Here is a 20,981-nt window from a genome sequence, read left to right as displayed (position 1 = left end):
TGCCTTGAACCAAAGTTGTAGGCTAAGATTTCCAAGTTAAAACTAAGCTACCTTTTAATGTAAAATTTCACGGTAAATTCTGATCTCTGCAGTTAATGTGCTGCAGACATTCCTGCTAACCGCACAGAATACTTTATAAATACTTTATAAACACTCCTAGTCATTACCAAATAGCTACTTAATCTTTAACTATCCATTAAGTTTTGACAAATACTCGAGCCAATCCATAGAATAATATTACCAAGTGACCAAAGACAAAGCCGAGCAGCTGAAGTGGAAATCCCAGCGGAGAGGTGAGTCTGCCCACACACCAGATTGATTCGTCAAAGGCAATCAGTAATCAGAATCGTAATTCCAATTCCCTGTCCATTTCAGTTGTCGCCATCAGATCTCTTGCCGAGAATGCTGGAAAAGAGTAATCCATTTGACACGCCGTGAGGCGAGGCGCGGCATCCGCGTTCATTGAACGTTACCTGGCAGAAATCTCGCTGCGAACGCAATTGTGTTCTAATTTAGGTTTTTTGTATTTGGCGCTGCCTAAGCCGGAAACCCGTTTTGGCCAATGCGGCGACAATTGGCCTATAAAATGGCAGGGAAAAGTGGCCAACAGCATCAGTCGCTGACAAACCAACAAACCCAAACCAACCAAATCAACATGAAGGTAAGCCACAGCCTGCCCTTCAGGATTGAATGGTCTGACTAAAGGATTTCGCTTTGTATTCCCGTAGTTCCTCATCTGCTTGGCTCTCTGCATTGCCGCCGCCCAGGCTGGCTTCATCGCCTCCCCGTTGACCACCTATGCCGCTGCTCCTTATGCCGCCACCTACGCCGCCGCTGCTCCTGTGGCCTACACCGCTCCCGTGACCACCTATGCTGCTGCTGCTCCTGCTTACTCCACTTATGCTGCTGCAGCTCCTGCGTACTCCACGTATGCTGCCGCTGCTCCCGCCTACACTGCTTCGGTGTACAGTGCCCCGGCCTACACCGCACCGGTGACCACCTATGCTGCTGGCCCTGCCTACACTGCTCCCATTTCTACCTATGCTGCTCCCGCCATCGTCAGCCCCTTCCTGAAGAAGAAGTAAACGGGGACTTGCCAGCCATACGCCCATTGATCCATCCGAATGATTTGATAACTAAATAAAGCGCAAATTCAAGCGAATGCCCAAACTATGGACTTATTTCAAGGCTTTCTATTATATGATCTCACATATTCAGTTTTATATATATCACTAGGATGACTGTACCTGCCGAATAAGTACATCCTTTTCGTGTCCATGATGGCGAATAAAAAAGGACGGTTAAACACTAAACTGAGATTCGGAGCGGCTCGTTTCTGGCGACCTGGAAAGTGATTTAAAATTGGTTTTGAGTATTCGATGGTTTAAGGATAATATCGCACCTCTGTGTAAACCTGACCTACGCCTAGGATTACGACGCGATTCTGTGGCTATCACGTCGACGCCTTAAAGTGGAATTAAAATGGGTTATGAAAAGATAGTTTTATATCTTAAGGATAATATCAAACCTGTAGCAAAATCTGACTTGACTCCTTTATCGTCAAAGTTAATGATAGCTGAGTGCATAATGCTGTCGATAATGAAGTTCTCATTGGACGTGGTAAGTTTTGCGAGATTTGGGTGGGTAAAAACAGTCTTGTTAACCCCTAGATCGATCAGGGTTTGTACCATATCCCGGCTATACTTGAACTTAAACTGTGGCATGGACAGATGAAGATGCTTGACAGATGTTTTATGGACATCTACGTGCTTCAGACCCTCTTCTATCTTTTGAATCCCATGGTAAGTTTTGGGGAACAGCAGGAGCATGTCAAGATTAGTTTTGTCAAACGGAATAATCACCACGTGGCAGTCTAGTTTGTTCAGAAAGCTGTACTTCAAGTTGCCTTCCAATTTCATCATCTTAACCGACTCCGAACGACTTTCGTCCGGTATATAAAAATTCTCATCGGCAATTGGCTTGAATTGGTACTTCCACTGGGCAAAAAAATTGACGGTGTTAGTAAGGAAGACTTTTTTCGGATCCTCGAACTGGTGCGGTTCAATAAGATCCTCAAGATCTTCGGCAGTTTGCGAGGTAACCCAGGGGTTAATCGTTTCTGCCCAATTTTCGTTCTCATCCACGTTTTCGATTACGGTATTCAGATATTTTGCATATTCACTGTGATACGTGGAACTGATTTTGACTCCCTTGCGTGCATAGAATCGACTGGCAATTCGAATAAGAGGATTTCCCTCCGAGACCCACGACGGAAGGTTGCCCTTGAATATTGAGGGTCCTTTGTAGCCCAATGAATTTTCCAAGTCGGTCTCAGTTGTTCCTCCGCCGGCTAGGTAAAGTTGGACCAGGGCCAGATCGATGGCTGGGGGACATATGATGACGTTGTCATCTGGTAGATCGTTTATCACATTCCCAAACATCTGGAGGGCAGAGAATCTACTTGATTGCACCTCATCTGCTATGCCAAAGAGTAGCAGGAGGATGCACACTATCTTCATCGACATGGTTAGGGGTACTGGACAAACCGGACTGCTCCGTGGACCATTGTGGCAAAGTATTCATTCGTTATAGATTATTTATTTTATTACGCTTGTTAAATGCCTACAACATATTGGTTCGATACTATGACTACATTTCACTTACATTCTAGGGAGCGATAGAAGCGAAATACAAAACAAATTGCAATATCTGAGATGGGGGAAGATCGATGGGTCTGCTGCTCAGTGGAGATTATGGCTCAGATACATGGGATTCTTCGGTGCGTCGGCCTCCTCGAACTCAAAGTCCTCGGCTTCGTCCTCGTTCCAGCGCACCGTGCGGTCGCTACTACCATCAAAGCGAGAGCGAGTATCGGGTTTCGGGGAGAGAAAGTAAGTTCAGAATATATAGACTTTGTCGCTGTGAACACAATAAGAATTTGTGTGTGTTTTCGGTTGGTACTCTTGTCATTATTAGCCATTAGCTCATTATCTCTGATTATCCAGTTATCCGGGTATCACAGAAATCTCGATTCGTTCGCTGAACCCCTTGAGAAATCAATGAGGTTTAAAGGTTTGAGTATTCAGAACTTTGCTGAGTAATTGATTTCGTCATGGTTAAGATATCTTTTCATTCATAGGTATACCGGAGTGGGTTTGAGGTACTCAGTGGGTTCTAGGTAAGACTATTTTTTTTTAGATTTTTGCCACACTCCTCCCTCTTTCCCGACTTACGCCGCAACGTCCGCATCCATATGAGCTCCAGCACCATAGGCATCGCTCTCGTCCAGATCGAATTCATCGGTGCCAGTGCGTTGGTTGTGGAATTTATAAGGTTAGTTGAGCATTAAGCAATGCCAAAGAATATATACAGTATACATAGGCTAATGGACGGGGTGAGTGTAGTGGCTGTTGGTGGTGGGTGCTCTTCTCTTACTGGCCTAGGGATTTCTTTTTTAGGGTCCTGGGTTTGGCACTGGGACAACTCACAGGCGCTGATTCCGCTTGTTGACAATGTCCTGCACGGCTCGGGCAGTCAGCGACACCCTGCTCTTCAATCGCATCGGCGTGCGGGGCATCGGAACGGCGGCCGGAATGTCCGGATTGACGCTGAGCACATGGGTTACGGGACGCCGGACCATTTCACTGCTAGCTCTATCCGCGTTGGTACGAGTACTACGTCTGGCATGCAGAGATTTTTGGGGCAGACGGTGAGTGAGTGAGTGGGGTGCCGCCGGGGGAGCCCAGGGTCAGGGACACTTACAACTTTGGCTTAGTACGGAGATTGGGACGATGGCTGCGCGGATCTGCGGGGCGTTGCTCTGGACTAACACTGGACTGGGAATGGCTATGGATGTGGCTCTGATTCTGGCTCTGAGTCTGATTCTGGCTGCGCCAGCCACTGTCCTCGGTATGATCTTCAAAGTCGAATTCCTGCCCTGCCGGCGAGGGGCAGGGGCAGGATCTCTAAGGCTTTGGGGGGACCTCAACTTACAGCGGCGGCTTAATCTTATTACGAGATTGCCAAATATTCAGTATCTTTCTAGTCTGACTGGTCTCACGCTCCCTCTCATGGGAGTTGGTCCTACTGGGTCCACTAGATGAGCCCCAATTGTCATCCTCGGGGTCGTGGCGCCTAATGCAATGATGGAATGAGCTTGAGATGCGGCGCTTCAATGGAGAATCTCTGCACTACTCACAGCTGCTGGCGACTACGGCTGCGCACCGGCGTATTTAAGGCGGAGACGTCGCGGCCGCGGCTCAGCTCACGCTCCCGACTCCTTTGATCCCTGGTCCGCCCTGTCCATTTCAGTTGTCGCCATCAGATCTCTTGCCGAGAATGCTGGAAAAGAGTAATCCATTTGACACGCCGTGGCGAGGCGCGGCATCCGCGTTACTTTAACGTTACCTGGCAGAAATCTCGCCGCGAACGCAAATTGTGTTCTAATTTAGGTTTTTTGTATTTGGCTCTGCCTAAGCCGGAAACCCGTTTTGGCCAATGCGGCGACAATTGGCCTATAAAATGGCAGGGAAAAGTGGCCAAGAGCATCAGTCGCTGACAAACCAACAAACCCAAAACAACCAAATCAACATGAAGGTAAGCCGCAACCTGCCCTTCAGGATCGAATAGTCTGGCTAAAGGATTCCGCTTTGTATTCCCGTAGTTCCTCATCTGCTTGGCTCTCTGCATTGCCGCCGCCCAGGCTGGCTTCATCGCCTCCCCGTTGACCACCTATGCCGCTGCTCCTTATGCCGCCACCTACGCCGCCGCTGCTCCTGTGGCCTACACCGCTCCCGTGACCACCTATGCTGCTGCCGCTCCTGCTTACTCCACTTATGCTGCTGCAGCTCCTGCGTACTCCACGTATGCTGCCGCTGCTCCCGCCTACACTGCTTCGGTGTACAGTGCCCCGGCCTACACCGCACCGGTGACCACCTATGCTGCTGGCCCTGCCTACACTGCTCCCATTTCTACCTATGCTGCTCCCGCCATCGTCAGCCCCTTCCTGAAGAAGAAGTAAACGGGGACTTGCCAGCCATACGCCCATTGATCCATCCGAATGATTTGATAACTAAATAAAGCGCCATTTCAAGCGAATGCCCAAACTGTGGACTTGTATTATACATATTCATATATTATACATATTCAGTTTTACATATCACCAGGATGACTGTACCTGCCGAAGAAGTACATCCTTTTCGTGTCCATGATGGCGAATAAAAAAGGACGGTTCAACACTAAACTGAGATTCGGTTGCTTCTTCAGTGGGGCGGCTCGTTTCTGACGACCTGGAAAGTGATTTAAAATTGGTTTTGAGTAAGTCGATGGTTTAAGGATAATATCGCACCTCTGTATAAAGCTGACCTACGCTGGATAGGATTAGGACGCGATTCTGTGGCTATCACGTCGACGCCTTAAAATGGAATTAAAATGGGTTATGAAAAGATAGTTTTATATCTTAAGGATAATATCAAACCTGTAGCAAAATCTGACTTGACTCCTTTATCGTCAAAGTTAATGATAGCTGAGTGCATAATGCTGTCTATAATGAAGTTCTCATTGGACGTGGTAAGTTCTTGGAGATTTGTGTGGGTAAAAACAGTCTTGTTAACCCCTAGATCGATCAGGGTTTGTACCATATCCCGGCTATACTTGAACTTAAACTGTGGCATGGACAGATGAAGATGCTTGACAGCTGTCGTACGGACATCTACGTGCTTCAGACCCTCTTCTATCTTTTGAATCCCTTGGTAAGTTTTGGGAAACAGCAGAAGCATGTCCAGGTTTATTTTGTCAAACGGAATAATCACCACGTGGCAGTCTAGTTTGTACAGAAAGCTGTACTTCAAGTTGCCTTCCAATTTCATCATCTTAACCGACTCCGAACGACTTTCGTCCGGTATATAAAAATTCTCATCGGCAATTGGCTTGAATTGGTACTTCCACTGGGCAAAAAAATTGACGGTGTTAGTGAGGAAGACTTTTTTCGGATCCTCGAACTGGTGCGGTTCAATAAGGTCCTCAAGACCTTTGGCAGTTTGCGAGGTAACCCAGGGGTTTATCGTTTCTGCCCAACTTTCATTCTCATCCACGTTTTCGATTACGGTATTCAGATATTTTGCATATTCACTGTGATACGTGGAACTGATGTTGACTCCCTTGCGTGCATAGAATCGACTGGCAATTCGAATAAGAGGATTTCCCTCCGAGACCCACGACGGAAGGTTGCCCTTGAATATATTACCCTTTGAGGGTCCTTTGAAGCCCAATGAATTTTTCAAATCGGTCTCTGTTGTTCCTCCGCCGGCTAGGTAAAGTTGGACCAGGGCCAGATCGATGGCCGGGGGACATATGATGACGTTGTCATCTGGTAGATCGTTTATCACATTCCCAAACATCTGGAGAGCAGAGAATCTCCTTGATTTCACCTCATTTGCTATGCCAAAGAGTAGCAGGAGGATGCACACTATCTTCATCGACATGGTTAGGGGTACTGGACAAACCGCACTGCTCCGTGGACCATTTTGGAAAAGTATTCATTCGTTATAGATTATTTATTTTATTACGCTTGTTAAATGCCTACAACATATTGGTTCGATACTATGACTACATTTCACTTACATTCTAGGGAGCGATAGAAGCGAAATACAAAACAAATTGCAATATCTGAGATGGGGGAAGATCGATGGGTCTGCTGCTCAGTGGAGATTGTGGCTCAGATACATGGGATTTTTCGGTGCGTCGGCCTCCTCGAACTCAAAGTCCTCGGCTTCGTCCTCGATCCAGCGCACCGTGCGGTCGCTACTACCATCAAAGCGAGAGCGAGTATCGGGTTTCGGGGAGAGAAAGTAAGTTCAGAATATATAGACTTTGTCGCTGTGAACACAATAAGAATTTGTGTGTGTTTTCGGTTGGTACTCTTGTCTCTGGCATGTGCACAAGATTCAGATCAAATCAATCAAAAAACCAAAATCAAAATCAAACGCAAGGCAAAAAACAAACTCATTTTGGCAACTGAATACGGTTAATAACGTTGGTAGAACCTGTTCATGCCGGCCGCTGGCGGAGGCGGTGGCGGCGGAGCGCCCCTAGGCGGCGTGCGTCGGGCGCTGGAAAAGAGAATATCAATGTTGTTATTGGGGAAGTTACCATTAGCTCATTATCTCTGATTATCCAGTTATCCGGGTGTCACAGAAATCTCGATTCGTTCGCAGAACCCCTTGAGAAATCAATGAAGTTTAAAGTTTTGAGTATTCAAAACTTTGCTGAGTAATTGATTTCGTCATGGTTAAGATATCTTTTCATTCATAGGTGTACTCAGTGGATTCTAGGTACGACTATTTTTTTTTGAGATTTTTGCCACACTCCTCCCTCTTTCCCGACTTACGCCGCAACGTCCGCATCCATATGAGCTCCAGCACCATAGGCATCGCTCTCGTCCAGATCGAATTCATCGGTGCCAGTGCGTTGGCTGTGAAAATTATAAGATTAGTTGATCTTTAAGCACTCCCAAAGCATATATATAGTATAGGCTAATGGACGGGGTGAGTGTAGTGGCTGTTGGTGGTGGGTGCTCTTCTCTTACTGGCCTAGGGATTTCTTTTTAAGGGTCCTGGGCTTGGCACTGGGACAACTCACAGGCGCTGATTCCGCTTGTTGACAATGTCCTGCACGGCTCGGGCGGTCAGCGACACCCTGCTCTTCAATCGCATCGGCGTGCGGGGCATCGGAACGGCGGCCGGAATGTCCGGATTGACGCTGAGCACAGGGGTTACGGGACGCCGGACCATTTCACTGCTAGCTCTATCCGCGTTGGTACGAGTACTACGTCTGGCATGCAGAGAGTTTTGGGGCAGACGGTGAGTGAGTGGGGTGCCGTCGGGGGAGCTCAGGGTCAGGGACACTTACAACTTTGGCTTAGTACGGAGATTGGGACGATGGCTGCGCGGATCTGCGGGGCGTTGCTCTGGACTAACACTGGACTGGGAATGGCTATGGATGTGGCTCTGATTCTGGCTCTGAGTCTGATTCTGGCTGCGCCAGCCACTGTCCTCGGTATGATCTTCAAAGTCGAATTCCTCAGTGCCCTGCCGGCGACTGTTCGCAGAGAAGGGTAGAGTTATCAGAACAAGGCGGGGCAGGATCTCTAAGGCTTTGGGGGGACCTCAACTTACAGCGGCGGCTTAATCTTATTACGAGATTGCCAAATATTTAGTATCTTTCTAGTCTGACTGGTCTCACGCTCCCTCTCATGGGAGTTGGCCCTACTGGGTCCGCTGGACGAGCCCCAATTGTCATCCTCGGGGTCGTGGCGCCTAATGCAATGATGGAATGAGCTTGAGATGCGGCGCTTCAATGGAGAATCTCTGCACTACTCACAGCTGCTGGCGACTACGGCTGCGCACCGGCGTATTCAAGGCGGAGACGTCGCGGCCGCGGCTCAGCTCACGCTCCCGACTTCTTTGATCCCTGGTCCGCTCACGCTCCCTATCCGTTTCCCGCTGGTTCTGCTCCTGCCGCCGCTGCTGCTGCTGTGGCTGCTGCTGTTCCCTTGAAGGAGTAGAGTCTTCGTCGGCCAGGTCCAGGGTCTCCTCGGTAGCAGTGCGTCGTCTGTGGAAGGGTGAGGTCTATAGGTTAACAGTGCCTTCTAGAGAAAAGGGTCAGTTATGTATATGAGCTTGGACAAAAACTTTGTTCGTTTTCCAGCCGCCCTTTAAATTTACATAAAAATTAATATCAAAAAGAGAAAACCTCTTAGGTCCGACTGGTTCAATTTGGTTTGATGAATATGTTTCCTATCCATGACTTACAGTGGTGGCTTTGGTCGTGCCGTGCTGCTGGTGCTCCTTTCCCGGCTCTGCTCTCGCCTATCCTTCTTGCCGCTGGCCGCGGCACTGCTGGTTCGCTGCTTCTTCCTGCCACGACTCTCGCCGCGCTGCTCCTGCTCCGGACTCCGGTCACTCCGCCTCTGGCGGCTCTTGCTGCGCGTTTGCGCCGCCTGCATGGCATTCAGACGGGTTTGGACAGTAATCAAATTAAGGCCAACCGGAGTGCCTATGGCCCAGAGGAGGAGCGTGAGGAAAATGAAGAAGGTCAGGCCGTTGATGAAGTCGACCATGTTGCGGCAGAGGAAGGAGCGGCTGGCATCGAAGGTGTCGTAAAAGGGTCGGCACTTGGTGGTGGTGTCGCCCAGCTGGGACTCCATGGTGGCACGACTGCTGGTCAAGTAGGCCTTCAGGCTGTGATGGAGAGAGTGTGGGAAATTTACACATTTCAGAAAGTAAACAAATAAATCAGGGAAAAAAGTCAGAATAAAAAGTATTTCTGTTAAATTTTTACTTTTAAATTTTTCTAGTCTTCCTTTTTAAATCTCCAGACTCTCTAGTAATTCGATTTCTCAATATTTCCCAGAACCTAAGCCTGAAAAATACCCAAGCTCTTAATTTAAATTAAATCTCCTTAAATTTTGGAGTACAACCCAATTGTTTATTGTACCCACAGTTTAGAGAAAAGCCCTTCAGCTCGTAAGTGGCTGTAACAATTTCGAAACGATTATAAATTGCACAAGGAATTTGTCATCGGACCTTCACCAGTTTCAGCAACAAAATATTTAGCATTCTCTGGCCATAAATGCCCACCTTGGAGTGCATGTGTGTGGCAACGTAAGTGTATACTTGGAAAAACACTGAAAATGCAATCATGACACTTGGCAAACTTAATCAAACGATTAGGACTTTCAATTATCTGATAAAGCCGGAAACTATGTGCAGTTCTCAGGGGGTGCTCCACAGCAATTGTTCAACTTGTTTGTTTCTCCGCCAGCTACCGAAAGAGCAACACAATAATAAAAGTCAAACACGCAGACAAACGGACAGACCGAGAATGCAGCTCCAAGTGCCACAGGCGGTGGGAAAAGTGGCTGGAAAAGCAGCATGGAACGAAGCATTTTCGAGTGAGTGGGTGGTGGTGTTCTTTCCCTCCACCCAACTTTTCGGTTGAAAATCACTGAGAATTTACCGCAATTAACTTTGGCACAAACTGTGTGCTTGGGCCTGGCAAGGTGAGATGATTTTGCATAGGTGGAAAAATGAAAGAATTTCCTTTTTGTAGAAAATACGAACCATTCATATTTTTATCCGAGATATAGGAACATAACTCACCGATCCGTATAAGTCCTTGTCATATTGTGACATATCTCTCCGGCCTTGTTCTCCAAATAACTTTGGATGCTCTTCAGGTGGTTAAGCGTCTGGTTGACCTGCTTCGCCCAGGGATCCCGTTGCAGCTCCAGAGCGGTCAGGTGATAGAGTATCTCGTTCTGCAGGTTCTCCAGCGGTTGGAGAATCGCGGCCTGCAGCCTTTTGGCCCTGCTGCCCAGCGTGGTCATGCGCGAGGACGTGGCCACATCCTGAATCTGGCGAATACAAATCGAATGAGCGAATTAAATGCAGTTACATTATGCACTGCACGTAGATCCGCCGCGCTGCCACCCTCTTAATTGAAACTAATCAGGCGGGGTGCCAGGTGCGTTCGCTCTCTGTTAAACGCACTCACCTGCAAGGCCACCCGCTGCATCTGATCAATGAATGTGGCCAAATCCTTTTCGGGCGTGGGCGCACCCACGCTGCTGCGGTACGTGGTCAGATTGAACGAGGAGGTCTGCAGCATGTTCTCGAGTATGTTCTGGACAGACTGCGTCAGCGAGAGGAGCGTGCGCCCGGAGACGGAAATCGCATCGATGGCGGTGGACACTTTGGGGAACTGCTTCAAATCGGCTATTTTGGTGGTATTCACGAATGCATCCAATTGAAAGACATTGTACGATGCTTGATTTTGCTCGCAGCCTCTGTTTCAAAAGGTTGTCAAAGAGAAACGTCAAAATACCAAAGGGGCTGAACCAAGGGCTGGACTACGGTTTTTTTTTGGGGCCTCGGTTGGAGAACCGGATAAACCCATGATATCTACGTGGCAAAGGGGCACATGGGCAGGGACACAGGGCAAGGATGTGGCTGTGCGTCCTGGCGAATTTGCAATTTATGCCCCTACTCCGGACTCCTCCGCCTGCATGTGCATTTGGTATTCTGCCCGGATAATTGGAATCGTGCTTAAAATTTGCGGTTACAAGGGTGTGCTGTTGGTGTGGGCCTTGGTCTATGGATTCTAGGTTGTGGGCTCTCGGGGGTGGTGCGTGCGGCTAGTTGAATTGGCATTGGCATTGGCGTGTTCCCTGCAAAATTGAGTGCCATGTGGCTAGCAAAATTTCATTGGGCTTTCAAAACTTTGTGGCTTGGGGCTGTTCTGTAGGTAGGTAGGTAGGTAGGTGCTTAGTGGTACCCTTCAGTTGGGCATGGTATGGATTTGGTTGGCATTTCGAAGCCGAATAACTGTGCAAGTCGAGTGGATAGCAAGAGAAAGTGCGGTGCTTGGCACTACGTTGCGGTTGCCCAAGTTTCCGGCTTGGAAGGAGCAGGAAAAGTTTGAGAGTGCGGCAACAACAATCACCGAAATGGGTAATCACAGTGCAATCGATTAAGTGCTTTCCGAGGGCTTCGATTGGCCAGAAATAGGATTTAAGGGGGATTGAGTATACGCTGCACTTTAATTTTTTAAGAGAAAGGTTATTTCGTTTGAAATATTATTTTCAATAAGAAGGTTCATCAGCTTTATTTTTTTTAACTTTTTTAAAATAAAAGCTTTAAAATATAGATTTTTAAAGGTGTCCATAAGACACTTTCAAATGTGGAAAATATAAAAATAAGGATGCAAAGAACAATCTAAATACGGTTAATATTTATATAAAAAATTGTTGAGCAAAGTTTAAATTTTCTTTGTATTGCTTTCAAATAAGATTAAAATATTTTCTGTAGAAAATTAAAACAAAATACTGCCATTACGTTGGCTGCTGCTTGACTTAATTTCTCTCTCAACAGCTAATCGATTCGATCATAAAATTTTGAGTACATTTTCACACAGCAAGAGGCAGCAAGTCGGTCTATGGTCTCTGGTCTCTGGGGGGCAATCAAAATTACAGGCACGTACAGTATCAAAGTAATTGGATAACAAAATTCGTTACTCGGCGCTGGCTTGGGCTTGGGCTACCTGGGGGAAGTCTGGATACACACACACATGTACATACGTTAGTGAACTTACCTAAGGGCCTGGCCGAGGCCCACATTGACCACAGAACGATTGACGCCAGCGGGACGTAGTAGCTCACCAATGATGCCCGTCTGGGGCTCCCGGGCGTATGCGTAACCTGGCTTGTCCAGCAACTTGCTCAGCGTGGAGTAATCCTCATCGTACAGCGATCGACAGACAAATACCTCGGCATTGCCACCAATGGCCAAGGAGAACACTCCATAGATGGTAAGACCAATGCTGGCCAGGCAGATGAGCATCACAGCGATAAAGAAGACCACGCCCGACTTGGAGTTGGATTCGCAGAGGAAACAGCAATAGGACATGAGCATGAAGAGCATTACCCAGACGATCACCATGCCGGCAATCCAGCCCACGCTCCAGTAGGCATCCGCCCAGTCCTTGAGCTCGTTGTACGCCGGCTGCATGGAGGGCCAGGTGCCCTCCAGTCGCCGGAGCAGTGCGTTCACGATGGAGGTCAGCTGCTGGGCATTGGCCGTAGTCCGATGCCGAATGCTCGCCAGTTGCTCCAGCGTGTCTGCGGGAGAGAAAAGTTTTGTGACCAATTCAATTAGCAGCCACAGAGCAGAACCAATGACACTAATTAATATTGGGACTAAACTCGAGTTATGAGTACTTTGTCCCTCCCAGCTCTGTCGCTGTGTCACTCTGTGCGGTATGTGTTTCGGAAATTGCATTGCCAGATTCATGGAAATGCTATGAACTGAATGGGAAGCCCGACACCTGGACTATTGATTGAATTGTACATTTAGCTCGGTGCCATAATTGAGTTTTGGCCAAAGGGAACAATATGGATTTTGAAGCCGATTAATAGAGACTGGGTACAAGGGTGGTAGATTGCCTACTGATGGTGGTTCTGGTGGACTCTGTAAATACACGCCGGCTTCCGCTTTTTTTTCTTTGATTGCTCTACTCACAGTTCCGTTCATATGCCGTGTCATGTTTAACTTGTTGCGGGAAATTGCTAAAAATGGAACGTGACACGCCAACTTCCGATGTCAGATTTTTGACAGTGGCCCCAAATTCAATTTCGCCCAAGTAGCGCATACGGAAGATGCTCTGGTCCTCTTGCAGCTGACAAATTGTCGGCGATGTCGACGTTGTCGTCGTCGTCGTCGTTGTCGTTGCAGTTGTCCAGGAAATAAGATATTGCGGGTGAAATTAGAAAAACAGTGCAGTGGAGGGAGAAAAAAGGGTGAAAAGGAAGTAAAAGTACAAATTATTTATACGTAGAACTGGCAAAAGGCAAAAGCTCGGTGACCGAAGCATTGAGTACCCTAGGAGGTAAAGTATATCTACGAAATAAGCTTAAAAAGGAAGCTAACGGTATAGGATAATATTATTATCTGTTAAATATATTTAATAAAATATATTATATAAAGAAAAATTTATATATATTGCAGAATAAGTTATGTTCAAAGATCTATAGCACAAAATAATATTTAAGAAAGGTTTTGAAAGATAAATAATTACTTATTTTGTTATTTTCCTATATTTTAGGTTTGTCATTTTTTAAGTAAACTAAAAACTCAGGATATTTTGACGTTTTTAATTTCAAAAATGAAATTAGCTCAAAGGATTCGTGCATATATTAATTTAACACCAACAATTATTGAATACTTAGCCTATAAATTCATATTTCTCTTTAACAAATCCCCACATAGTAATGATATTAAAAATATCTCAACTTATTTCTCCAAACCCCCTTATATCTAGAAATACCCCTTTGAAAAAGAGTATAAAACGGTTCATAATCGAGCAGCGGTATATAAACTGCACTGCGCCATAAAGAACTCACAGTTTTCAGCGCGTCCACCACGCCGTTCTCCTCGAAGCTGCGTATACGCAACGTGTCGCAGAGCGGGCGGTCGCGGTACGTGCACTGGCGCTGCAGCACGGACAGCTGGATCTGCAGCTCCTCCATCCGGGCGGCCGCCTCCTGGGACAGCTTCAGTGCCCGGCCGACCGTCTCCTGCAGCATGAGGACGCGATAGATGAGCTCCGCGTTCGCTGACAGCGACAAATGCACGAAAATATTATTATTTGCAGCGTTATTGTAGCGTGTTTTATATGGACAGGACACGACAGGACGGCTAAGAGGAGCGGAAGGGGAGTCAAGGAGTCAAAGGAGAGCATGATTCCAAATTACACATTGTGTTCGAAGGCGAACCATAATGGAGTTGTCATCTTGGCAATTGTGCGCGACGAGGACTTTCGACTGGATCCTCCATGAGTCTCCGTTTGCATTCCCCAAAAATGAAATTGGGCGCAAACAATCGTTTTTGGCTATAGATACTATATATTTACCGTTGGTTTGAGCTTTCTATTTGTTGATTTCAAGATGTTTTTGGTTGGGATTTGTATAGATTGCTTGAATAAATGTTGAATTGGGTTTCTAAAGTGATTTGTATGCTACAAAAGATCTAAATTTAAAACGTTTTTACTTCTTGAAATCTTAATTTATTTAAAGGATTTTAATATTTAAAACTCAAATCGATAGAATCAATGGAAATTAAACTAAGAGTGGGGAAAACTAAGAGAAATGTGAAAAATTCACAACGCCCACCCTGAGCAGCCGGCACAACCCGTTCGCCATTGAAAGGTCACACCCATTTTAGCTGTAATTTATTGGGGCTGGTTTATTGTCATGTTTGGCCAACTGGGAAAGGGGTTTCGGTGGTTTGGGGTGGGAGTGATGGCACATCTACTAGGTCTACTGGCCATGTTCGCCTTGCCACGAACAATGGAATTTGGGTCAAGTCCGTAACCAGACAATCGCATGGCAATCGCATGGGAGCACTTAACCAGAGCGCCCTGGTACCACCACCACTACCACTACTAGAATTCGCATCCGTACTCACCCAGGCTAAGTGTCGTCAGTGAATCATACGCCAGCTCAAGGCCAGTGTGTGCAGATATTTCCGCTTGAATCGGCTCGCCGAGGAGGACGTCCACGTCTGCGGGAGGAGAGAAGGCAGACACACACATGAGCTCCATATATAAATTCATACATTTGGGAAAGTTTGAGAATAATGCATGGATCGAAGGCCGTAAGTGCACGGCTTCGAGTACAAAGTTGGCAAAGCGATTGTCGAATGTTGAATGTCGAATGCCGAATGGCACAAACTTTTGCGTCGCCCCACAACCGCCGATTGACTGACCTTCCAAGTCTTTGACGACCCGCTCCACGGAAACGTGAAAGCCATTATCCAGTTTGTGTTTGATTTGCAGATGCGTGTCCTTCAGGAAGACCTCCACGTCGTGCACAGCTGACTGGACCATTTCGGGCGTCATCTCGATTCCGGCGGACAGGCGACTATTAGCGTAGAATATACTAAAGTCGCTGAGCCTGAAACCCGATTTAACCTTTCGATTACTCCGTAAAAGTAGCGATTGAAGAGCCTCAACTCACGTCAGCAGCACGAACACAATCCACAGAGTAACCAGGCCGGCGCTCTTACGGCACCGCAAACTTTCCTCCAGCGCCTCGTCGCGAATGTTGCACGGCGCATTCCGTATGTGGTCCACCTCCTCCTGCGTGGACCGGCGACCGCAGCACCAGGCACAGGTGGCAATCAGCGGCACCAGGGCCAAAATGGCGAACACGCTCATCAGAGCTATGAAGCCGGACTCGATTTTAATGGCCTAAATGGGGTAGGCGGAAGGAGTAAGAGGAAAATGCACCAAGTCAAAGGGACACTCACATTGGAGGCAAAGTCCAGCAGGCTGACATTTTTGTGTAGGACATCGCGAATAGAATCTGAAATATAACGAAAATGCTACATATATTTTCTAATTTTCCGACTACGATTTCTTTATCACTTTTCACCCTCATAAAACCCCATAAACCTCCAAAAAGTAGCCCCACTTCCAGCTCATCCATCTCAATTGACTTTTATTTCAGGATAAGTTCGGAACTATCAGTGGATAACTGCGTTGCCTGCTCCTCGCTTAGGTGTTGTATGACCACCACATTGCAGAGATTGGCCTGCACCAAGGTGCGTGTGTCTGTCTCGAGCAGCTCTTGGCGAGGAAATGCCGTCATCAGGACAAAGTTCCTAGAGGAATACTGTGGCCTGGCCATCCGTACATATCTATACAGATCTCCTATGTTGTGGGTGAGATTGAAGCGCCCGGCCACGCGGCTTCCGTCAGCTAGCCTCAGCTGAACGATGGTTATGGCTGCCCCCTCATTGATCTGCATCGTCGGAAACTGCACCGGCAATGTGCCACCTACACCTACTTGGGGTGAGGGACTGTTTAGGGAACGACCTGGCCCCATGAACTGTTTCCGCGATAGATGGCGAAATGATTCGTTGGTGTGGTCCTGGACGCTCAGCTGCAAGTGCGGGTGGTTGTTCAGAATCTCCTCGGGGTAATCTCCACGCAGAACGGCGCTCAGGAAGCGTTCGTTTTCGGGCAGGGCATAGAGTCTTAGGCTACCGTCGTTCAGGGAGAAGCCCTCGGACCAAAGGTGCAGCACCACTATGGTGTGCTCATCCTCGGGGTTCTCGTTGTCTGAATCCTCGCCAGGCGGACGTGCTGGCGGCGGATTGATGGGGTGAGCGCTGCCCAAAGTTACGCCGTGACCCCAGACTCGCAAACTCCGATCGCTGTCGATGGTGGTCAGGGCGGGTGTGGAGTTGCCGATGCCCACCCGCTTCTCCACGGTCGTCTCATGGCCCGCGGTTGAGTTATCCGAAGTTCCAGCCCTGTAGCCAGATTGGTCGCTATTCTGTTGACTGATCTGCGTTTGGAGGTCTTTTTGGCTGTCATCCTGCGCTGTTGGCTTTTCCTGAGTCTCGGCGCCAGATTTCTCCGCTTCCTTTTTGGCCGCCGTCTCGGATTCGTAGATATTGCTGGCCACCTCTAAGGACCAGTTGTTGGAGCTTAAATACCGACGAGCTACCTCCTTCTGCACGCCATGTCGCTTCATGAAGGTGCTCAGCTTCTGCTCATCGGTCATCTGAACAGCAACGCCCAATTTAGGGGCAATTTCGATGAATAGAACTTATAGAATCATGTTATATTATTTTTAATGGCCTGACACCGCCACTGTGGCAAGGCCGCCTAAGCTAGGCTGTGTAGTGAAAATCCGTGTGGCGACCAAAGCCACAGCCATAGCCACATCCTCTTGCCCTACATGCATATTTAATGGAAAAAGGTTCATGGCTGCGGTGGCCTCCATTCACGTTTTTGGGAGCAACAGAAACTATTTAAGCCTTGATTGTTTTAAACCGAAACCAACGTATTAGTGCAGAGGAAAAAATTTCTGCATTATTGTAATAGAATTTTAATTTTTCGTTTTCCAGACAAGTGCAGCCAAATATTTCTAATAAAATTAAGATATATGATTCGTGATCCATTTACAATGTAATATAATACAATACAAGACACTCTTTTATAAGATAATTTCTTCTAAAGACTTAACCAAAACCTTATTTTTCCAAAAAACTACCTTTGACTTTTAAAATCCCAGCATTTTTCCATCCATTATTTATCTCTGTGCACTATTTAACTGAAAATTTCCATCTGTCCCGAATAACTCGCCTATCCTCCAAATACTGTCCCGAATTTACATCTCTAATGCCTTCATTGTTGTCGGGCTGACCAGAAGGAGGGCTTACCCATCCGCCCACTAGCATGGATACATGGACACCACACACATGGATTCAGGGACACGCCCATTTGTGTTGGGAGGGGAAAAAACTTACCCAGCGGCAATTCCTCGGGCGTGATAAGCGATAAAAATTCACTAACGTAGGTGAATATAAATGGTCCTGGCGCTATGTCCATGCCTGGTATGCTGTAGGTAAAAAATGTGGCTGGCGTTGTTGGTGCTGTGGCCACCGCAGTTGTTGCTGTTGTATTTGCTAATGCTAGTGTCGTGGCCACCATCGCAGATGTGGTCGGTGCTCCGGATCCGGATACGAAGCTGGCCATTGCTGCTGCTGCCGCTGTTGCTGCGGATGACGAGGACATAATTGTTGTTGCGGCTGGCGTTGGCAGTGTTAGATTACGCTGGTCCATCTTCGGCCGGATGGCTGCCTTAACTTGGTCTTAACTCTCGCTGTTGGCCAGGACTCGCCTCCTGCGAATGAATTAATGCGGAACAGGCACGGCCATGAGGGATCCGGCTAAACAAAAACAGACACACACACACGCAAACATGCCAGGGTACCAGGGGGATGTTGTAAAATATTTTCGGAATTTTATGTTCCAATTATGCATTCATATGTATGTATGGGGTTCATCCCCAAGTAACTAGCCTGGGGGCCTTCGCTAGCAACTCACTGGGACTATGTGACATTCACCAAATTAATGAATATGAGAGAGCCGTGAGGAATTTTCACATATTTTCCAAACAAATTAATTTTTTTGTGGGTCCTACATTGTATTTATTATCCAGCCAGTGACCTCTTTTTCTGGGGGTTCAACTTCGAGGTGACCCCAAGTTGGGTTTTCAATATAACGTATACGTAGTGGTGGCCTAATAGTATCCTTTCCTTCTTTTAAATTGGTATTTAAAGCTGAAACTATCTTAATACATTTTTAAACTATTCTCACTCGAGACCTTCAGGGCGTATACTTAATTTAATGTTCAGACGTCAAGTATACGCCCGGTGTACCCACTTGCTGACCAGCTGCAATAGCCTGACAAGGTTCTGTTCCATTTAATTGCCGTCCCTGAATGTTGCCTTGAATCGAATTCTTCACCTCTTAATTCTATTAATTTTATGTTTCGCTTTGTTGCTGTCTTGCGCTGTCTTTGCCCTTTCCAATGCTGTCAACACATTTTCGAAAGAGAAAACACAAATAAAAAAAAGCAAACAAAAAAGCAACGTAAATGTCTCTTTTCCACCACCCACACACATATCAATGGGTAATGACTTTCAGAGACTGTATAACTACTTCTCCACTATCTCCTCTTCTTTTTTCTCTTTCTACATTTCTCTTTCTCTGAGTCTCTGGTCTTCTCTGTGTCTGGGAATGGACATGTCTCTCTTCTTGGGGGGGTCCGCCAAGCCGTGAGGAAGCCCCTCAAGTTTCGCCGCTGGAAAACTCAACTCATTTGTTTTCCTTGACAATACGACGTGCGCCGTTTGCCGCCATTATCGCCCATTCATGCTGACCATTGGCCATTGGCCACACTAATTGCTCCGTCGTGGGACTTGCAGAATTAGACCAAAACTTAAATAGTCTTGAGCCCGAAAGTGGGTCATTAAAACTCGATACCCCGATGCATTGGCTGGGTCTTGCAATGTCCTCCCCCCTATATGCCAATATATGATGGCACCTTTTAACTGCCCATCTCTCCCTCTCTCTCTATATAGAATATATGTACATATAGGTTTGGTTTGTTTGCTCTGCATGGGCGATTATGTTAGCCCAGTGGGCACGAGTCAAGGCGCTCGAATGTGCTGCTGCTGGCCAAGCTCTTTCAAAGGCAACTCGATACGCAACGATACTGGGACTTGTTGTCGGCTATTATCTACCTATTATTGCAGCTATATGTGTAGCTATATGTGGAGCTATTAGTAAAAGCCGTTACAATGATAACAGACGAAGTATTATGGAGCGAGGTGGCAGAGTTCAATGCATTGGGTCAACAGTGACTGAAAGGGCTTTTCTCTGGGGGCTTACAATGAAGTTATTTACAATGTGCTTTGTATTTGTCTTGTACTAAGAATAAAGAGAGTGGTTAGTAAATGAAATTTGTAATGAATAAGCTATTTGTTGAATATTTTAGTGCAAAATTATGAATTAAATTATTGTTGTAAAACCTCAAGTTAACTCTAATTTGCTTTCAATCTTATTTTATGACATTACTAAGCCACAAAACTCCCTTGTGTTGTTGACATTTATTTAAGTCCCCCGATAATGAGTCAGACTTAATGCTCCAGTTTTTGCCAATGCACCGAATTCGATTAATTAACAAATTGCACGCCAAATGAACTTACGCACCTCGTTTGGATTCCCAATTAATTGATTGATGTCGAGCCAAAGCCCTGGCTCTTTCGCTAGCTCTCTCTCTCTCTTTCTGTCTATAGACTCACACACACTCCCTACACACACACTCTCGCCCATTCATGCATATGGTGTGATTATGGGGTTTGGCTTTGCAAATCATGCTTTTAATTGAACGTTATATTTAAATTCGAATGCAATTAGTTTGATATGTTGATTCGTTTCGTTTATTTGAACATTGCGCTACCGAAACCCGAAATTGAGTTGATATCGATATCGATTCGCAGCACTAGAGTGCAAATATACATATAACGAGGGCCACGAGGGTTTGCGGATCGAGTTTTGCGATAATTTTTCGCTATTTACTTTGCACATGCAATCAGCGCCGGCAATTGTCAGACAATTAATTATTCATTTTCACATAATTAGTAGAGTCGTACCAGTGGGAATAAGTTATGCTTGTATGTATATATATATATCCTTCTCACTTGACTTGTCTCGCGATTTCAGAACAAAGCTCGACCAGCGCCGTCAGACGACTGAATGCTGAAAAAGGTGTTAGGCCCAAATAATCAGCGAAGAAAACTTAGAAATTTTTCCCTATTTTACTTTTTGCATTAGCCGACAGACACAGCGAGTGAAAATGTACAAGAGGCGTATGGTGAATACCGACTAGGTGACATTTTTCCGGTTTTAGGGGGAAAAGCACATGGATGCAACGGCGGGAAAAATGCGGGAAAATATTTAAAATATATTTAAACTATTTATATAAAATGTAGTCTTTCCAAGTCAAAGTAAGTAAAAGTTTACTGCATTTTTTTTTAGGTTTACATTTTTAAGATATACTTATATAC

General features: G+C 46.4%; 6 protein-coding genes across 10 annotated transcripts; 2 read left to right on the top strand and 4 right to left on the bottom strand.

The window, feature by feature from the left end:
* Positions 1-525: 525 nt before the first annotated feature.
* Positions 526-1,151, top strand: LOC108070866 (cuticle protein 16.5-like). The gene is made up of 2 exons (XM_017161499.3): positions 526-661; positions 729-1,151. Exons 1-2 carry the CDS (start codon positions 563-565, stop codon positions 1,083-1,085), a joined length of 456 nt encoding a protein of 151 aa, XP_017016988.1. The 5' UTR covers positions 526-562; the 3' UTR covers positions 1,086-1,151.
* A 1-nt stretch (position 1,152) lies between these two features.
* On the bottom strand, positions 1,153-2,544 carry LOC108070863 (serine protease inhibitor 42Dd-like). The gene is made up of 3 exons (XM_017161495.3): positions 1,529-2,544; positions 1,403-1,465; positions 1,153-1,344 (listed from the first exon to the last, which is right to left on the bottom strand). Exons 1-3 carry the CDS (start codon positions 2,523-2,525, stop codon positions 1,184-1,186), a joined length of 1,221 nt encoding a protein of 406 aa, XP_017016984.2. The 5' UTR covers positions 2,526-2,544; the 3' UTR covers positions 1,153-1,183.
* A 38-nt stretch (positions 2,545-2,582) lies between these two features.
* prom (prominin) lies at positions 2,583-20,655 on the bottom strand. Of its 5 annotated transcripts, none has more exons than XM_070284299.1 (19): positions 20,568-20,652; positions 17,874-18,250; positions 15,864-15,919; positions 15,572-15,804; positions 15,321-15,508; positions 15,021-15,116; positions 13,958-14,169; positions 13,077-13,233; positions 12,151-12,676; positions 10,555-10,846; positions 10,161-10,414; positions 8,811-9,239; positions 8,380-8,610; positions 8,175-8,315; positions 7,909-8,097; positions 7,639-7,830; positions 7,388-7,471; positions 7,044-7,109; positions 2,583-2,844 (listed from the first exon to the last, which is right to left on the bottom strand). In XM_070284299.1, the coding sequence occupies exons 2-19, from the start codon at positions 18,187-18,189 to the stop codon at positions 2,742-2,744; spliced, it is 3,765 nt and encodes a 1,254-aa protein (XP_070140400.1). In that variant the 5' UTR covers positions 18,190-18,250; positions 20,568-20,652; the 3' UTR covers positions 2,583-2,741. The 5 variants fall into 5 exon arrangements, with proteins under 5 accessions (XP_070140400.1, XP_070140399.1, XP_070140397.1 ...); XM_070284298.1 differs by lacking the exon at positions 2,583-2,844 and adding an exon at positions 6,540-6,876 and having other exon boundaries at positions 20,616-20,655; XM_070284296.1 differs by lacking the exon at positions 2,583-2,844 and adding an exon at positions 6,540-6,876.
* Positions 4,139-5,097, top strand: LOC108070867 (cuticle protein 16.5-like). The gene is made up of 2 exons (XM_017161500.3): positions 4,139-4,596; positions 4,664-5,097. The coding sequence occupies exons 1-2, from the start codon at positions 4,498-4,500 to the stop codon at positions 5,018-5,020; spliced, it is 456 nt and encodes a 151-aa protein (XP_017016989.1). The 5' UTR covers positions 4,139-4,497; the 3' UTR covers positions 5,021-5,097.
* Positions 5,077-6,519, bottom strand: LOC108070864 (serine protease inhibitor 42Dd-like). The gene is made up of 3 exons (XM_017161496.2): positions 5,477-6,519; positions 5,348-5,413; positions 5,077-5,288 (listed from the first exon to the last, which is right to left on the bottom strand). The coding sequence occupies exons 1-3, from the start codon at positions 6,480-6,482 to the stop codon at positions 5,152-5,154; spliced, it is 1,209 nt and encodes a 402-aa protein (XP_017016985.1). The 5' UTR covers positions 6,483-6,519; the 3' UTR covers positions 5,077-5,151.
* On the bottom strand, positions 16,038-17,227 carry LOC108070865 (NSFL1 cofactor p47). Its single transcript, XM_017161497.3, has one exon. The coding sequence runs from the start codon at positions 17,123-17,125 to the stop codon at positions 16,055-16,057; it is 1,071 nt and encodes a 356-aa protein (XP_017016986.1). The 5' UTR covers positions 17,126-17,227; the 3' UTR covers positions 16,038-16,054.
* Positions 20,656-20,981: the final 326 nt, after the last annotated feature.

The sequence above is a fragment of the Drosophila kikkawai genome, chromosome 2R, assembly GCF_030179895.1.
Source record: "Drosophila kikkawai strain 14028-0561.14 chromosome 2R, DkikHiC1v2, whole genome shotgun sequence".
Classification (NCBI taxonomy): domain Eukaryota; kingdom Metazoa; phylum Arthropoda; class Insecta; order Diptera; family Drosophilidae; genus Drosophila; species Drosophila kikkawai.
This window is presented reverse-complemented; position numbering and strand designations above follow the sequence as displayed.

Bases quoted from the DNA above. Each gene is read 5' to 3' on its own strand.
- LOC108070866 (XM_017161499.3), top strand. From the start codon at position 563: ATGCGGCGACAATTGGCCTATAAAATGGCAGGGAAAAGTGGCCAACAG. The intron at 662-728 runs GTAAGCCACAGC...GTATTCCCGTAG, and splicing joins CCAACCAAATCAACATGAAG to TTCCTCATCTGCTTGGCTCT.
- LOC108070863 (XM_017161495.3), bottom strand. From the start codon at position 2,525: ATGTCGATGAAGATAGTGTGCATCCTCCTGCTACTCTTTGGCATAGCA. The intron at 1,466-1,528 runs GTTTGATATTAT...TTCCACTTTAAG, and splicing joins CAAGTCAGATTTTGCTACAG to GCGTCGACGTGATAGCCACA. The intron at 1,345-1,402 runs GTGCGATATTAT...ATCACTTTCCAG, and splicing joins TAGGTCAGGTTTACACAGAG to GTCGCCAGAAACGAGCCGCT.
- LOC108070867 (XM_017161500.3), top strand. From the start codon at position 4,498: ATGCGGCGACAATTGGCCTATAAAATGGCAGGGAAAAGTGGCCAAGAG. The intron at 4,597-4,663 runs GTAAGCCGCAAC...GTATTCCCGTAG, and splicing joins ACAACCAAATCAACATGAAG to TTCCTCATCTGCTTGGCTCT.
- LOC108070864 (XM_017161496.2), bottom strand. From the start codon at position 6,482: ATGTCGATGAAGATAGTGTGCATCCTCCTGCTACTCTTTGGCATAGCA. The intron at 5,414-5,476 runs GTTTGATATTAT...TTCCATTTTAAG, and splicing joins CAAGTCAGATTTTGCTACAG to GCGTCGACGTGATAGCCACA. The intron at 5,289-5,347 runs GTGCGATATTAT...ATCACTTTCCAG, and splicing joins TAGGTCAGCTTTATACAGAG to GTCGTCAGAAACGAGCCGCC.
- LOC108070865 (XM_017161497.3), bottom strand. From the start codon at position 17,125: ATGACCGATGAGCAGAAGCTGAGCACCTTCATGAAGCGACATGGCGTG.
- prom (XM_070284299.1), bottom strand. From the start codon at position 18,189: ATGGACCAGCGTAATCTAACACTGCCAACGCCAGCCGCAACAACAATT. The intron at 15,509-15,571 runs GTGAGTTGAGGC...ATCGGGTTTCAG, and splicing joins ATTGTGTTCGTGCTGCTGAC to GCTCAGCGACTTTAGTATAT. The intron at 2,845-7,043 runs GTTCTACCAACG...TGATGGTAGTAG, and splicing joins CCAGCGGCCGGCATGAACAG to CGACCGCACGGTGCGCTGGA.